The sequence below is a fragment of the Carya illinoinensis genome, chromosome 8 (assembly GCF_018687715.1).
Source record: "Carya illinoinensis cultivar Pawnee chromosome 8, C.illinoinensisPawnee_v1, whole genome shotgun sequence".
In the NCBI taxonomy this organism is placed as follows: Eukaryota; Viridiplantae; Streptophyta; class Magnoliopsida; order Fagales; family Juglandaceae; genus Carya; species Carya illinoinensis.
In genome coordinates, this window is record NC_056759.1 from 38,278,503 (window position 1) to 38,295,597 (window position 17,095).

General features: G+C 43.2%; 1 protein-coding gene across 1 annotated transcript; it reads right to left on the reverse strand.

The window, feature by feature from the left end:
* Window positions 1–2,556: 2,556 nt before the first annotated feature.
* LOC122319244 (plant intracellular Ras-group-related LRR protein 4-like) lies at window positions 2,557–5,218 on the reverse strand. Its single transcript, XM_043137223.1, has 4 exons — window positions 4,994–5,218; window positions 4,072–4,734; window positions 2,931–3,844; window positions 2,557–2,838 (listed from the first exon to the last, which is right to left on the reverse strand). Exons 2-4 carry the CDS (start codon window positions 4,646–4,648, stop codon window positions 2,683–2,685), a joined length of 1,647 nt encoding a protein of 548 aa, XP_042993157.1. The 5' UTR covers window positions 4,649–4,734; window positions 4,994–5,218; the 3' UTR covers window positions 2,557–2,682.
* Window positions 5,219–17,095: the final 11,877 nt, after the last annotated feature.

Consider the following 17,095-nt stretch of genomic DNA (forward strand, 5'->3'; position numbering starts at 1 on the left):
TTATATATCTCTTATTTAAAATGATGTCATTTCACTTAAGTGAAATTGTGTCGTTTTATAATTACTGTTTACAAGAAAATTTTAAAATTAAACCAAACGGAGTCATTTGGATTTAGGGTTTAATACTCTCACTCCCCGCCCTCCTCCCCCCTCCATCCCTCCCCTCTCCTTTTTCTTCTCCTTCGCGCCTTTGACTTTAGCCTTTAAGTTTCTCAAACTCTCTCTGACCTCTCATGCACAATCATTGCGAGCATCTCCTCTCTCATGCCATGCAACATCTCCCTCCAACAACCGACGACATCCATCTCACCCTCTCTCTCACAAAGCGTAGCTCTCCTCCGTAGGCGTTAACCTCTCCTCCATCCCTTTCCCTCTCCTCCGTTCACTCATTTTGCTGAGCTCTCTCATCTCGTCACCCATGGAAAAATCTGAGAATTCAAGTGGTTTATTGTGTTGAGTTAATGGTTTTGTAACCTTGTTTTGTGGATTTGTTGGTGTATGGTGAATAGGTGGTGATGGAAAATCGAGCAGCAAGCTTGTCCATTTTTGGTGTCTGGTGATGGAAAACTGATTCCCAAACCACCGAACTGATCAATACCGACTGTCGGATTCCAGCCGGTTCTCTCTCCTTATCAACTGGTTTTGGTCAAGATTTGTACATTTTCTCCTTATCAGTGTGGTTTCAGTTTTGGACCAAAACTGCACCATTACCTTCAGTTTTCAGCCATACTCTGAAGTATGGGTGAAAACCGACGTATTCGAAGCAATTTTTGGACAAAATCAACGACGATTGACGCCATTGAAGAGGGAGGAGCCATTGATCGTAACTGGTCAATGGGGAGGAAGAAAATCAATCGTATTGATTCCGACAGTTCTCTGTTAGTTCTCGACCAGTTTTTGGTTACCCTAGTTCGCCTGAGAGAGTAGAGAGAGAGTGTGTTGCAGAGGAAAGAGAGGGAGCTGGTGCAACGGATGTGAGGAACAAAGGAAGAAGTTGGAGGTTAAAGATGGTCTGATCTTAAAATGACGCTGTTTAGTTTAAAATAAACGGCGTCGTTTCAATTAAATTTTTTTTTATAAGGTTTAAATAAAACAATATTGTTTGGTTTAATACTAAACGACGTCGTTTCAATTATCTATTGTATTCTTATATGTAGAAAACGACATCATTCCACTTAAGCGTCGTTTCGAGTATGTATATTAAAAAACTAAAAGGTTTAATTGGTTCAGTTGGTTCAGCGATTTGAACCATGATCAAACCACTTCCGAACCAACATCGATTGGTTTTGAATAAATTCCACCATGCGCCAATCAGTTCATCACCGGTTCCAGCCAGTTCCTGACACGGCCGGTTGGTTCGCGTCGGTAGTGACCGGTTTTTTCAATTTTCTGTACACCCCTACTCTAAAGGGCCAAGCCTATTAACCCACTACCACTAAAATCCAAAAAAAAAAAACAAGTAATGAAAACAACTAACTAAACATAAGATGGCCCCATGGCCCAATGGTTGGAATCAATTTCACTCGGTCTGGGACTTTATCTCCCTCCACAAGCACGAACTGTGACATGCACCCAAGGTAGTTCTACCACCCATCCAGGTGGTGGCAGATTTATCTATTATTATTTTAAATTCTCAAATACCTTACAGAAATAGTCACGATTATCTCAATCTTTAGAAAACAATAAGATACTGATGAGCCAACCATTTCATTGGAGCTTATACCACATCTTCGAATACTGTTGGGAAGAGATAATACCACACAAGCTTCGGCTTTGCATTCGACCAGGGTTTTCACGAGAACCGGGTCACTCTTTCTGGTGAGGCATATAATAGCTGATTTCACATGCAATGGTCTACCAATTTACCGAGATATCAGTGGGTTATTTTTCAACTGCGAAGTCAGAAGCAAACACGGACACCTTCCTTCAACTCAAGGAAAGACCAAGGCCCGTGACCGAGGTTGCAGTGATATTCAACTAAATTTTTATTTCAATAACATCAATGAAATAGACAGAGGACAAAAAAGAAGGATTTTATGTTCTATATAAATCGAGGCGGATTCTGTTTAAGTGGTAGAAATGTTACGCTCAAATTTCATGAACAATGGGAGAGAAATGAACGGTACAACATAATTATGCCCCCCACCCCCACCCCCCCCCCCCCCCCCCCCCCCAACCCAAAAAAAAAAAATCTCTTCTTGCCGTTTAAATTTTACATGCTCATAGGTAACAGTAATAGAAGAGAACGAATTAGAAAAATATAATGGCAAAAAAAGGCAGGAGAATGAAAGAAATCTACAACTTGAGACATAGACATTTTGAAAACCCCACCCATACCAGATGCAGAGTCATTGCAGTGAGATTTCTGCTTTCATCGACCACACTATTGGTTGAAATCCCTGTAATTTGGACTACAGTGTAAGCATTCAGGAAGAAGGTCCACCGGATATTTATGACATCATCCTCGTTAGTTACCATCTACATTGATCATTTATGCTACTTTCTCTTTTAAGCTGGCAGTGGCAATCAAGGGCCAAAGGATGCATTTGCTAAGACTTAGCACTATAAATATATCAAAATCTGTCTATATGGTCTATTTACAACTAGTTCAGGAAGCGATGCGACCACTTACTAACAGAAAGATCGTGTAAAATTTCTAGTCAGCAATGCTGCTGTAATCAATCAGGCTTTCACATAATCTGCACCACTTCGCTTCCTTTTGTTAGACCTCGAAAAGAAGCATATCTGAGCCCAACCCTTTTTCTGCTTAACAGATTGGGATTTAACATCCCCTTTTTCCCCTTTGTCAAAGAGGTCGGCCATGTATCGAACAACAGCCTAGGATGCAGCAAGAAACCGTAATGAGCATTGGAATAGAAGAAAGGGGTACTCTTTTAATGATGTGATAACGTCAACAAAAGAGAACTTACCTGTGCACCCGTTTCAGCTATATTTCTCGGCGGAACTTCCAGAGGATTTTCTTCCACACGTAGTATACGTAGTCTTGTGAGCATTCTAAACGAGTCTGGGAGCACCCGTATCTGGTTGTTACTAATATCCAATTCTTCAAGCATCTCAAGGTTTCCAATAGACCTTGGTAGAGATCTCATGTCTGCAAAATTGTTTCCGACGTTCATCTTGGTAAGTGTAGTAGCAAAACATAGGCTCTCAGGCACTGACTCGAGCTCATTGAAACTGACATCAAGCTCCCTCAGGTTTGATAGAGATGACATTGTTGTAGGCAATTGTTTGATATTGTTGTAACGGACTGACAAAACCTCCAGGGTTTCAATCTTCCCAACAGCTTCTGGAAGAGCTTTAAGTCGGTTATAATCTGCACAAAGCTCCCTAAGCGAAGTACACCGACCAATGCTATGTGGGATTTCTTCAATATCATTTGTCTCTACATTCAATTTCTTGAGGCTGACGAGTGATCCTATTGATTCGTCCAGCAACGAGAGCCTATTTGAGCTCAAATCAAGCTCCTGAAGACGTACCAATCTACCAAAGGTCGCAGGTAGAGATGACAACTGGTTACCACTTAGGTCTAGATAGATTAGGCTAAGGAGATCTCCAATAGAATCCGGGAGTTCAGAGACCCTATTTGCATGCAAATCCAATTTTGTCAAGGATGAAAGGCCTCCAACGGAGGCTGGTAGGGCCACAATCCGGTTGTCAGATAAATCTAGGGTGATGAGACCGGACAATTTTCCTATTGAATCGGGCAGCCAATCGATTTGATCCATCAACTTATTCTGAAGATTAAGATCTCGAGTGCCTTTTTTTGACCACACTTCAATTAAACTAGCCAGCTTAATCAAACTCAGTTTTTCTCCATCTTGACCTGCAAAAACAAACTTAAATCTGGTAAAAGTTTATCTATGAAAATTCTTACTAATCTTAGTAATCGGAAACACTCTTAAAATAAAATAACATAAATCTCAGCCGATATTCTTTTCAGAATCCCACTGCCATCCAACCCCAAGTGGACAAAAGAGTACCAAACAGGAGTAAACCAAACCCCAATAAGGAAAAGGAAGAGGAACAAGAATAAGTGTAGAAAAGACTCACCTGAAGAAGCGGTAGGAGGTTTTAAAGAAGGGTCCAATATCTGGGCATTGGACGAGACACTGGGTCCAATCCCAATGCCGTCGGTTGTCGACTTGGCTTTGTTCACAAAGCTGTCATCTCTGGTGAACAGTTCAGAAGTCCTTACGGGTTCTTTCTCGGAGTGGTACCAGCTCGACGACGAATAAGAAGTAGCCGCAGATGAATTGGGTTTATAAGAGAAGCTTCCGCCTCCGCCAGAAATCGTCGAAGGCACACATTTGGAAGCTCTCTGAATGAATTCATCGAACAGAGAGTGGAGGTTTTCGAGATCGAGCAGTCTTAAAGCTTCCCTCTTTTGATCTTTACAGGAGAAAAAGGCCAAGCTCTTATGCATCTCTTGCAACACAACGAAGAGCTCCTCCGGTACATCAGGGCTCTTGATTTGTCTTGCAATGGCATCGAGTCTCGCTTGGTCTTCTTTGTCCACATTTCTGATCAAGGCCTTGGCGGCCTCCACCTCGTCGATAGCCGGTCTGCTCGGTAAAGATCTGTGAATTTGCATAATATCTTCCACCACTTCATCCATGGAAGATGCCATTTCGCCTTCTCATCCAAATCCCGGAATTTTTGTTTTTTTGTTTTTTTATTCTTCTTATTTCCCCGAGATTCCAATAATTCTTTATCCTAGACCAGAAAAACGAAGAAACCAAAATCCAAGAATTATTCGGAAAAGAAGGAAAAAAGAAAAGAGAGAGAGAGGAAGAAGCAACCACTGGAGTAGGCGCAAAAGTAGTCAGCCTAATGAAAGAAACAATCATTCTGATATCTTGATAGATGTTAAAAATGAGTGATAGGAGCAACCTGATTTATCGTTCTCATTCGAATTAAGCAAGAAATAGTACAATATAGAAGTGAGGAAACAACAACGGAGCCACAGCCATACCTCCGTATCGAATGACGGACTGTGAGAGAATGGGACGATTATGTAATTCGGAGAAGAAAGAGAGGGCAAACGGTTGGGGCTTCCAGGCGTCGTGTGAGAAATCCAGCTATTTTTCCACGACCGACTCTCTCGTTCTCAACTTGTCAGTAAACACCTCAACCCTCTTTTGGCGGATTTGATTTTGATTTTGATTTTAGTTGTAATATGCACATATATAATATCCTATATATAGATATATGATGAAATTCATTTATTTAGGGATATTATATATAATAATAACGTTAATAATGTTATATTCGGGGTATCAGTTGGTGGAGCAGAGGAAAATACCGTGAAATGGATAATGACCGATCAGTTCTCAGCAAGGTCTGATTAAATATACTTCTCTCCCGCTCTTTGTTCTGTACCCTGTTTTCTTTATCTCTTTTTATTTTTTATTTTTTTTTTAACAGAATATTTACCCCTACCCTGCTCCCAAAATAAAAGCCACCATCCTTCCCTCTCAAAGCACATCTGTCTATATATATATATATATATATTTTAATAAATCCACGAATACTTTTTAAACAAGAAATTACTTTTTATCAATAAATATTTTAATAAATAAATTTTGTTTTCTTTAACTAAAAAAATATATAATTTTCAATTCTCTAATGTTTTTAGATTTTTTCGAGTTTTTTTTTAATATCTATTTTTTTTTTATTAAGATTTCAAATGTGTACAGAGAGTTACATTGAATTTCTGAATAGTTTGGAAAAACTCATTGTCAAAAACTAATCATTTAAGAAAGGAATAATTGATTGTAATTTGGATCCGTGGTCGTGCCGACGACCTTTATCCTTTTACCGAGCCGGAGACTCCGATCGCTGCACCTGTGGCTCAACTGACAGAAAAATAAAATTAAAAAGAATTAAGAACAGGGAGGGAATTTTGGATTGGAGGAGTTAATGCAGGATCCAGGTGTCCACGTTATGATGGGGTACACGTGTTTGTTCATGTCCAATGTCCGGCCAACCGTTTCCAGCTGTCTTTGTTCCTCACGCTATAACCGTTTCTCTCTCGTGTGCGCCCTACTCCATTATTCCATTCATATGTCTGTGTTTGAGACATGAAGAAGCCCTCACGTGCTCTGTCATCTCTCTCACACACACACACCCACCTGTTTTCCTGATGGCTGATGGCAATGCCGATGGGCGATGGAGACTGCTGCACTCTCCCATGCTAACCCCGTGTCTACCCTCTTCTTTTTCTTCTGGTTTCATTTTAACCCAACGTTCACCTAGGAATGTCTAAATATAACTCGCCATCTATTTCTTTTGATTTTTCGAGTTAAATCTTATTGATATATAAAAAATTACACAATAACTGAAATGAGAGAAATAGTCATTTTTAGCCCACTATGATGATTCAGATCTCTATCGGTATTGTTTGGAGTCTCCGGTCGTGTTCTGATATGACTGTATAGTATCAATGCGTACATCCATAATGGTGACAGCAAAATAAGTAAAGAGACAGTAAAGAGAGATGAATATATAGATTTACGTGACTTAGCATGTTGCCTACATTCACATGGCGTTTGGAGAGGGGAAATTTACTATAATATACTTGTTTATAGTCTCTCATAGCCTCTCATTTCTCACTTTATAATTAAGATCTTTAATATATTTGCTAAAGAAGACTCCATCGCTGGATCTCCCCTTTGAGAGGTTGAAAAAGAAGTCGAAATCTACAAGTCGTCTGGCCGATTGCTTTTTATTTGACCCCATTTTCGCATGTGCCTCGGTAGTGGTGAGGAACGTCCGCTCGGCATGCCTGACATCTTCCTTCCCTTTCCTTTTTTTCCCTTCCCTTCCTGTTCTTTCATCCTAACACCTACACTCCCTTGTCCCCTCTCCCTCTTTCTTATTTTGTCTCCTAGTGGTCGCATGTAAGGCTGGGCCTAGTCTTAGTCCTGGATATTGTTTCCCTCCCAGTTGCCCATGATTCTTAAAGTCTATTGGCTCCGAACGAAAGCCTTGAGAATCTTCAAGATAAAATATACGATAGAGAAAGCATGCAATGATCTTTGACAAAATAAGTTCGAGAGTGGGTCCTCGGTTCTCCATTCTGATTGCGTTGAGTGGTAAAAACCTCTGAGAAACTAGGCGGGAGGTGTGCTCAACTGCATCAAGTGTGAGTGTGAAGCTTGGATGCGACTGCATATGTGCTTGACCTCTTAATATGCAAAAGTGGAGCTCAGATGTGGCAAGAGACATGCTCAACTTTGTAATTTGGGAGCACGAAACTCGGATGTGGCGGAAGATGTGCTAGACTGCCTAAGATGAGAGCACGAAGCTCAAATGTGACGGGATAAACGAGAGGCTAGCTCGATCGTTGGTCCCTTAGAAGGCTGGGCGGTCCTTAACCTTTCTTGTTTGTTGACTCGTTGCCGAAGATAACTCGGGAGAGGTGGTTGTGGCATAAGTTTAAAACACATGGTGCTTGCTGGAGGAGATGCCATTTCAGGAGTAATGTTGGGCAGCCGAAAGACTGAATCTGTAATTCGCAGTGAGGCAGATAGAGCCGCCATAAGGCTAGACCCACCTGTTGACCCTCGACGGGAAGGTAAGTATGAGATGTTTGATAGTGTTGCAAAAGTCAAACTAGCGTGTGGTGAAGGTCTGAGACGGTTGTTGTGGCACGAGTGTGACACTCGGTGTTTGTTAGGGAAGATGTTGTGCTGGTGTTGCTGCTTAAGGGCAAGTCAAGGGACTCGACTTGGTGGCATGAAGGTCGACAAGTCAAGGGACTTGTGTTCGATTGGCCGTCTGGGCATGTTCGGAGACTAATGCTTGACCTAAACTTTGTGGTGAATCAAAGGACTCGGCTTGTAGCACGAAAGTCGGCAAGTCAAGGGATTTATGTTTGACGAGCTTTCTGGGCAAGTCTTGGGACTACCTAGCCTAACTTTGTGGCGAATCAAGAGACTCGGCTTGTAGCACGAAAGTCGGGAAGTCAAGGGACTTATGTCTGACAGGCCGTCTAGGTAAGTCCTGGGACTGGTGCCTGGCTTGACTTCGTGGCGAACTAAGGGACTCAGCTTTTAGCACTAAGGTCGGCAAGTCAAGGGACTTGTGTCCGACGGGCCGTATGGGCAAGTCCTGGGACTGCTTGACCTGATTTCATGCAAATCAAGGGAGTCGGTTTGTAATAGGAAGGTTGGAAAGTCAAGAGACTTGTGTCCGACTAATCGTGTGGGCGAGCCTTGGGGATTTAGCCCAACCATGTATCACGATGAGGTGGCACGAAAGTCATGGGACTTGTCTGACCATTGTGTTGCGGCGAGTTAAGGGACTCGGCTTTATTAGTACAAGGATCAGTAAGTCAAGGAACTTGTGTCTGACTGCTTTGTCATGACAAGTCAAGGGACTCGACTTTGTTGGGGTGAAGGTTGACAATCAAGGGACTTTTATTTGACTGCTGTGTCAAGGCGAATCAAGGGACTCAACTTTGCTGACAAAGACGCTTGTTCATGCTAAAAGAAAGTCAACTTGATTAGTCTAAACAGCCCAAATCACAAAGTGAGGTGGCAAACCTGAATTGCTCTGCTACAGGTTGGAGATCTGCCAGTAATACATGTGGGTTTTCATGTTTTAGCGATGTTGGAGGTTCTATGTGCCTACATGCACGATAGTGCTAAACAATTTGTCCAGGTGGACTTATATTGGAATGTCTGGGTGGTGTCCGAGTAGGGCTACGTAGCCGGTGTTCCTCACACAAGAAGCAGTTTCATTAGCAGAAATAAAATTCACCCAAATTATGAGAGAGACAAATCAGGGAGTTTTAGCCATTGTAGTCAATTTTTGCTTAACTAAAAATTGCTCATAGCTGGTTGCAATTTCTTTGCCTTCCTCTCTCTCTCTCTCTCTCTCTCTCTCTCTCTCTCTCTCTCTCTCTCTCTCTCTCTCTCTCTCTCTCTCTCTCTCTCTCTCTCTCTCTCTCTCTCTCTCTATTTTCCTTCTTATTTTTTTTATTAGGAACTCGTGTAGCACCATATAACTCTCTCAGGCAACAAGCCTTGACCACGTGGGTGACTGTGCAATGTGTGGCTCGATGAGTCTTGTGCAGCCGAGGAACTATATTTGAGCAAGTGGGTTCCGTGCATCTGAAGAATTTTCCTGAGCAAGTGAGTCACGTGCATCCCACATATTGTCCCAAGAAAGTGAGTCTAGTGCATTAAAGGGACCGTCCCAAGCAAGTCAGTCTCGTGCATCTTAGGGACTGTCCCATGCAGATGAGTTGCGTGTCAGTGACCGAGGAGGGTTGTGGTTGAAGCAGGGGGGCGGGGATGTGGTTGCTCGCCGGTTGATGGACGAGGAAGGTCTTGAGCCGAGAGGGGGGGTTGCCCGCCAGTGGTGATGATCTATACCTTAGGATGAGGAGGTGGTTGCCCAGAAATGGTGATCGAGTTAGGCCAAAGAGGTGGTTGGCCACCAGTGGTAACCAAGCTAAACTTTAGGCCGAGGAGGGTGGCTGAGTGTATGGCTAAAGAGGTGGCTGGGACTCCCATTCTGGGGTTGAGACTTACCCCGCCAGCAATAGAGATCGCTGGCGGTCTTATTGATGCTGGCTAGGTGGCCACTAGCTTCCAGGAGCCACGGGAAGTGGGCTCCCTTTAGGGTGCACAGTGCATGGTCGAGGAGTTGGCCCTCCATTGGGTGGTCAGGACTCCCACTCCGCCAGTCTATTATTGTCCCACTCCGTCGGCGACATAGATCAGTGGTGGTCTTGGTGCTAATGGCCAAGTGGCCGTTAGCCTGTGGGACCCACCATGCACGTGCGTGCACAACATTCTTCGCATGGCCCACCCCGACTGTGGCAGAAAATTCTGGCGGCCCTCGTGGTGGTGCCAATCTCACCTGTTGGACCCACAAACAATGGGCGAGGAGATCCTCAGGTGTTTGTGGTGATGGGGCTAGTTTGTTCACCGTGCACCGTGTGCATAGTCTACTTCTTCTGGGACAACCACAATCGCAGTCGAAAATGCCAGTAGCTGTGATGGTGGCCGCCCTTGTCCTCTAATGGGCCCGTAGACAAAGGGCAAGGTGCATCTCGATGCACTATGACAGGCACCTGCTGATCGGAGCATGCACAGGCCTCCGTGGTCAAAGGTTGGCGCAGTGGGGACAGAAGGCACCGGCACTGCCTCCATAGAACCCGCAGCCGATGGGCGAGGGATGCCCTGGGTGCACATGCACCCCTTTTGTCGTGCATGGCATGAACTTGTGCCATGCATGATCATATTTGGAACCCCCGGTAATGGTTTGGTGCGACTGTACTATGTCTGTGCATACATCCATGGTTGTGAAAGGAAAATAAGTGTAGAGAAAGTAAAGAATGATGAACACACAGATTTACATGGTTCGACATGTTGCCTACATCCATGAGGCAATTGGGGAGGAAAAATTCACTATAATATGCTTGTTTATAGTCTCTTATATTCTCTCATTTCTCACTGTGCAATGGAGATCTTGAATAAATTGACTGGAAAAGACCCCCATGTTGGAGCTCCCCTTCGAAAAGTTGAAGAAGAAGTCAAAGTCCCCAAGTTGTCTGGCCGCTTGCTTTTTATTTAACCCCCTTCTCCCATTCGCCTCGGTAGTAGTGAGGAATGTCCACTTTGCAAGTCTGACATCTTCATTCTCTTTCTGCTTTTTCATTTCCCTTCCTGTCCTTTCGTCCTGACACTTTCACTCCCTTCTCCCCTATTTGTCCACTTTCTCTCTTTCTTCTTTTGTCTCCTAGTGGTGGTGTTAGGATCAAGTGCTTACCACTAGGCCAAAAACAAGTATTGTTAGTAGAGGTGCAACTTTATTTTCTTATACACACTTTGGTAGCGTAGAGCCCCACATCTATAGATGCTGCGGGCAGGCATGAGGGGCTTTACAGTGCACAAGGTGCATCAACAGGTTGGGCTGTCAAGCAGCGATAGACTCCTATAAGTCTAGCAAGTCCCTAAGGGAGATCGCTAGATCCCATAATCCAAAAGGTGGCCTTTCGGGTTGGGATTGGTCGTGGGCTTGGAGATTTTGTACCTCACATCATTGTTTATTTAATCCAAATCAAAGTCAAATTAAGTTTTCCATCTTATAACTACAATTAATATTTGTGAAATCTTAATCTTAATCTTAAATTTTTCCATTTTAATCATATTTATTGGTGTGCTACAATTTTCTTTTTGGAAAATTTAGTAAAAATAGAGCAAATACATAATCATAATTACAGACAAAACATGATTAAACCCAAGAGCTCCTAATAGCATCTACAACCACCCTACTTAAAACAAAAGTAAAAGATTGTTGCCATCATTGTAAGTGTCTTCCATAACTCTAGCATGACGTTACAAGATATAAGAAAACAAATAATTATATGGTGTGCTACAATTTAAATGGGCGGTTATTTATAGAAAGAAAAATGCTACTTATCATCCCCATACGACTACACCACACACTAACATGTGATTTATCATTCTATTTAGAAATACTTATTCACACATCAATATATGTGTGTTTAAATAGAATGTCAAAAATGACAAATTATATATTGGTGTGTGGTGTAGGGAATAATGAGTAGAGTTTTTCTTTATAAGATATATAAATAAAACCACTAAAAACTTATCAGTTAATAAATATAATAGAAAATAACAAAATCAAAGATAAACAATAGCAGCATCACTTTTAATATTTATCTGACAAACCAAAACTATAGCAGTTTGTGAGCTATGTAGATAAATCTAGAAACACACTCAAGATGCCCACAACCTAAAAGCTGTCCACAGAGAACCAATATTGAGAGATTCCTAAAACACTCAAACATATGTGTTAACACCTAAAAACGGATTAGAAATCCATAAAGGGAGAAGGATCCATTTCCAGCCCCGTTGAGGTTTTTCTGGGCTTGAATCTATGTTAATCCACCCCAGTAGTAAAGACTCCCGAACGTGGGACTAGGCGGGAGATGGGTTCGACCGCATAGAGTGTGAGCGGGTAGCTTGGCTATGGTGAGGTAAGCGAGAGATAGGCTTGATCACGTAGAGTGCGAGCGTGTAGCTCGGCTTGGCAAGATAAGCGAGAGATGAACTTAACCGCATAAAGTGCAAGTGCGGGGCTCGTCTTGGCAAGATGAGTGGGAGATAGACTCAACTGTATAGAGTGTGAGTGCGGGGCTCATCTTGGCGAGGTGAGCGGGAGATAGGCTCAATTGCGTAGAGTGCAAGTTCGTAGCTCGGCGTGGCGAGATAAGCAGGAGATGGACTCAACCATATAGAGTCCGAGCGCAAGGCTCATCTTGGTGAGCACATGGCTCATCTATGGTGGAAGATGTACTCTACAGCAAAAAGTGCAAGTGCTTAGCTCGGCTATGGAGGGCGATGTACTCTACCGTGCAAAGTGCGAGTGCTTATCTCAGCTATGGCGGGAGATGGGCTCAACTATTTAAAGTGTGAGCGCATAGCTCGGCTATGGCAGGAAATGTACTCGATCGCGTAGAGTGTAAGCATGTAACTCAACTTTGTAAGATAAGCAGGAGATGGACTCAACCGTATAGAGTGCGAGCGCGGGGCTCATCTATGGCGGGAGATGGGCTCGACCGCGTAAAGTACGAGCTCTTAGCTTGGATATGGCGGGAGATGTACTCTACTATATAGAGTGCGAGCATGTAGCTCAGCTTGGCAAGATAAGCAGGAGATGCCTGATGACTCGCCATTAGTTTTTAGAGGAAGTCAGCATTTGCTGGAGGAGATGCAATCCCTGAAGTAACATCGGGCAGTCGAGAGACTGAATCCGCACTTCACCATTAGGCAAGCCGAGCCACCTTAAGGCTAGACTAACCTGTTGACCCTCAATGGGAAGGTAAGTAGGAGATGTTTGTCCATGCTGAAAAAGTCAAACCAATTAGTGTAAACATTCACTGACATTCACAAACCTGAGCTGTCTTGCTAAAATGCAATGAAGGTTTGAGGCATTATCCATTTGGCGTTCCGTTGCAGGAGATGGTATTCCAAAGTAGCATCAGGTAATCGAAGGACTAAACCCGCACTTCGCTAGGGGAGGGGTAGGGATACCTTAGGTTAAGCCCACCTCTACGATCCCTTCGGGGAAGTAATCTATCGAACGACTGAAGAGCCAGTCTGTACTTTGCCGTGATGGGGGTTGAGGTAAGTTGTCGGGTTTCCGAGGGGCTGGACCCGTTCTCCTTCATGAGGGAGGTTGGGCTACCACAAGGGTTAGGCCTGCCTATCGCCTTTCACAGGGAGGTAAGTATCGGGCAGTTTGTAACTGGACCCATTCCTGCCAGTTAACACCACAAGGAAGGTAAGTGTTGGGTTAGGCTGGTGCTCATCCCACTCTTCGTCATGGTAGAGGTTGGGGTAAGTTGTTCGGGTAGCTGAGAACTTAGACCCACTCTCCTCCGTGGGGATGTCAGGCCGCCATGGCTGCTGGACATGCCTATCGACCCTCACGGGGAGGTAAGTTGTTTGGGTAGTTTGAGACTAGACTCATTCCCACCTATTGACACTCACGAGGAATTTAAGTTGTCAAGCAACAGGGGGCTGGCTCGTACTTCGCTATTGGAGGGATAAAGCAACCTTAGGCATTACACTGTGAGGGAGGTAAATGTGGGACAACTGAGCAGTTAGTCTGCACTTCACCGTGATGGGAGTGGGGTAAGTTGCTCAAGCAGCCAAGAGGCTGGACCTACTGTCCTCTGTAAGGGAGGTCGGGTCGCCATAGGGGCTGGACTCGCCTATCGTCCCTTATGGGAGGTAAGTTGTTTGGGCAATTTGGGACTGAAACCGTTCCTGCCCGTTGACATCGCAGGGAAGGTAAGTGTTGGGTCAGGCTGGCATTGATCCCACTCTTTGTCATGGCGAAGGTTGAGATAAGTTGTTTGGGCAGCCAAGAGGCTGGACTCGCTCTTCTCCATCAAGAGGTCAGGCCAACGTAGGGGCTGGACCTGCCTATCACCCCTCACGGGAAGGTATGTTGTTCAGATAGTTGGGAACTGGACCTGTTCCCTCCTGTTAATGCTCACTAGGAAGGTAAGCTGTCGGGCAGCCAAAGGCTGGCTTGCACTTTATCATGGGAGGGATAAAACAACGTTAGGCATTACACTCATCCCTTTGTTACCCCGCGGGGAAGGTAAGTAGTTTTTGGAGATTCTACTAGTGGAGATTTACATTGATGGATATAATGTTGTCAGAGATCACGTTGATGGAGATCACGTTGATGTTGGGCAGCTGAGGGCTAACCCGCATTCTGCAGTGAGAGGGATAAAGATATCTTTGGCATAACTCATCCCTTTGGTGCCTCACGGGGAGGTAAGTAGTTGTTGGTGATTTCATTGGTGAAGATTTACGTTGATGGAGATTACATTGATGTCAGGCAGTCGAGGGCTGACTCACACTCCGCCGCAAGAGGGATAAAGCAACTTTTGGCGTAATTCATCCCTTTGGTGCCTCGTGGTAGTTGTAACACAGCTTTGGGGTGTCGATTACACAGGGAGATAAATTAAAAGAATAGTAGAAGGAACAACGAAACTAAAAAAATATTAAATAATTAATGAAGAACAAATATTAATTTTAAATACAAATTAAAGTAAGCAAAGTTACTAACAGAAGAAGTACTTAAATTTGACGAACAATAGAGCGTCGGAATCCCTTGCACAAATCTAGTATTTTCATTATTCTTAATTCATTAGATAACTCAATTCCCAAAATTTCCAATTGGAATGTATAAATTTATAAAGTAAAATTAAACCAAATGTAACCTTTTGAAAAATCATTCACTACTTTTAATAAATAAATTATTATGTCTATTGAGAAAATCCAACAACGACAATATACTCAGGGATTGATATTGCAGCAAAGAACTAAATCAATATAGATAAATAATTGATCCAAACATAATCAAAGAACCAATCCATTCAATAGAAAAAGCATGACTGAATCCATAAACAGAATAAATTATATGATTATTTTGAGAAAAAAACAATAATAATAAATTGAGAATGATAAAACAAAAGAGTTTTAGTAATTGAAAATCAAATAAATAAAGTAAAATTAGAAATACCATATAATGTGCAAGTTCATCCCTAACCCTACTTGAGAATTTAGTTACCCATAAATATAATGGTCAACAAAACTCTCAAGAAAAAACTGAAGTGAACGGCGGTCATAGAAGTGATTTAATCATCTCTTCAAATCTGCCTCTTGTGCCTATCATCTCCCTCTATTTCGTGCTAATAATATGCTTATATATGGTAGGAAAGAAACCCTAATATTTTTATACTTTCCGTATAAAAAAATCGCCTAAATTTTAGGACTCATCTTGGTAGCCACGTACATACTTCAAGAGTTCAAATTTGAAAATTCTTATTAGAGACAAATTTATAGCCCTTTAAGATATCTTTCTAATGCATTAAGAATTGCATCAGTTTGATATGTGAGTAAAAGGTTATGGTCCAAATACTAAAATATATCCAGACAATCTCCTAGCAGATTTTGAATTTGGACTTCTTGTAGTTTCCTTTTGTATTTTTTTTTCTTTTTTTTTTCTTGATCCAAATTGCTCTCAAACCCTATGAAATTGCTCAATTGAATTTGACTGGGCTTTGACTTGATCTTTTATAAACTTTGAAATTAAATATAAAAAAATTGCTTAGGAGTATCCCAACATAAATAGAAACTCAATTCAAGAATACACATTAAATTCTATAATTTATATTCACATTTTAGTATTTTGATCCAATAATAAGATATTTAGAGTACACTTTCGCGCACTCATCAGAGACAAACCGAAGTATTTTGGCTACTGTAGCCAAATTTTGCTTGACTGAACATTGCCCGCTAGCAGTTGTCATTTCTTCTCTTCCTTGCCCTTCCTTGCTTGTCTTTTATCTTTTTTTATTCTTTAGTGTCCTCTGAGATGCATACTTGTCTATGGTTCGAGTATGGAGGCTGGTATCAATTGCTTGCATGCATTTGATTGAGACTGAGGTTGTTCGAGGTTGTCCAAGGTGTGCACGCGACATGCAAGGTGGCCGGGGTGCGTGCATGTGACATGCAAGGTGCCCAAGGTCACGCATGTGGTAGCCAAGCAGCTAGGGCAGCTGGCCGTGAGCCGTGGAGCACATTGCATGGGCCATGCAACGTGACTTAGAGGTGTCTCGCTTCAGGTTTGGCAGCTAGTCGAGGGACAGGTTCCCGCCACTCGATGGCCCGATAGCCTAGCTTTTATATGACCATGAAGGAGTTGGTTGATTGAATGGCCGACAGGATGGGTTGCCCAGCGACAAGTTCATGCTCGTGGAGTGTCTAGGTCAGGTCTCGCCATTGGGGTGGCTGAGACATGTTTGGTCACGTGCTGTCCAACGAGCCAAATGGTTGATGAGTGTTGGCTAATCGGTGTATTGGCTGGTGAAGAGACCATGGTTGATGAGGCCAATGGCTATGTAGGCCAAGGAGATCACGACCGACTAGGCTAGTGGTTATTTTGTTGGCCGTGGTCTCCTTGGATGAGCAATGCGCTAGCCATGAGTGGGTGAGGAGTCTGCATAGTTATGCATGTATTTCCCAACTAGATTGCTCTGGTTGTTTGCAACAAGGCCACTACTAGTTGGGAGTGGTCAACTAGCACTCCAGATGAAGCGGGAGACGCCAACTAGCCACGAGGTGGCCTTCGGCAAACTTGTCGTGCCAAGGAGTCCTAGCCATGCGCAATGTGCAAGGGCCATGGCTGCAGGCCACAATGTGCCCACCGTGGTGTTTAAAGACCACCTAGAGGCCGGCAGTCCAAGCAGTGACCACCGACGGGAGCAAAGGGCTCACGAAAATCTGCCATAAGCTCACCTTGTGGCATGCACGTTTGTGCGTGGCCGTTGGCGACCATTTGCTAGTCGCAGTGGTTGACAATATCTCTAACAGAGATAGACATGTGGCCCACTTGCGTTTTCCCGGCCTTTTGAGTGCGTTTGTTTTGAGCACTATGCACAACATCATTAACCACATAGGCGAGGAAATAATCTCTCACCCGATTTTAGCGACAGTGTCGCTAATAAAAGTAT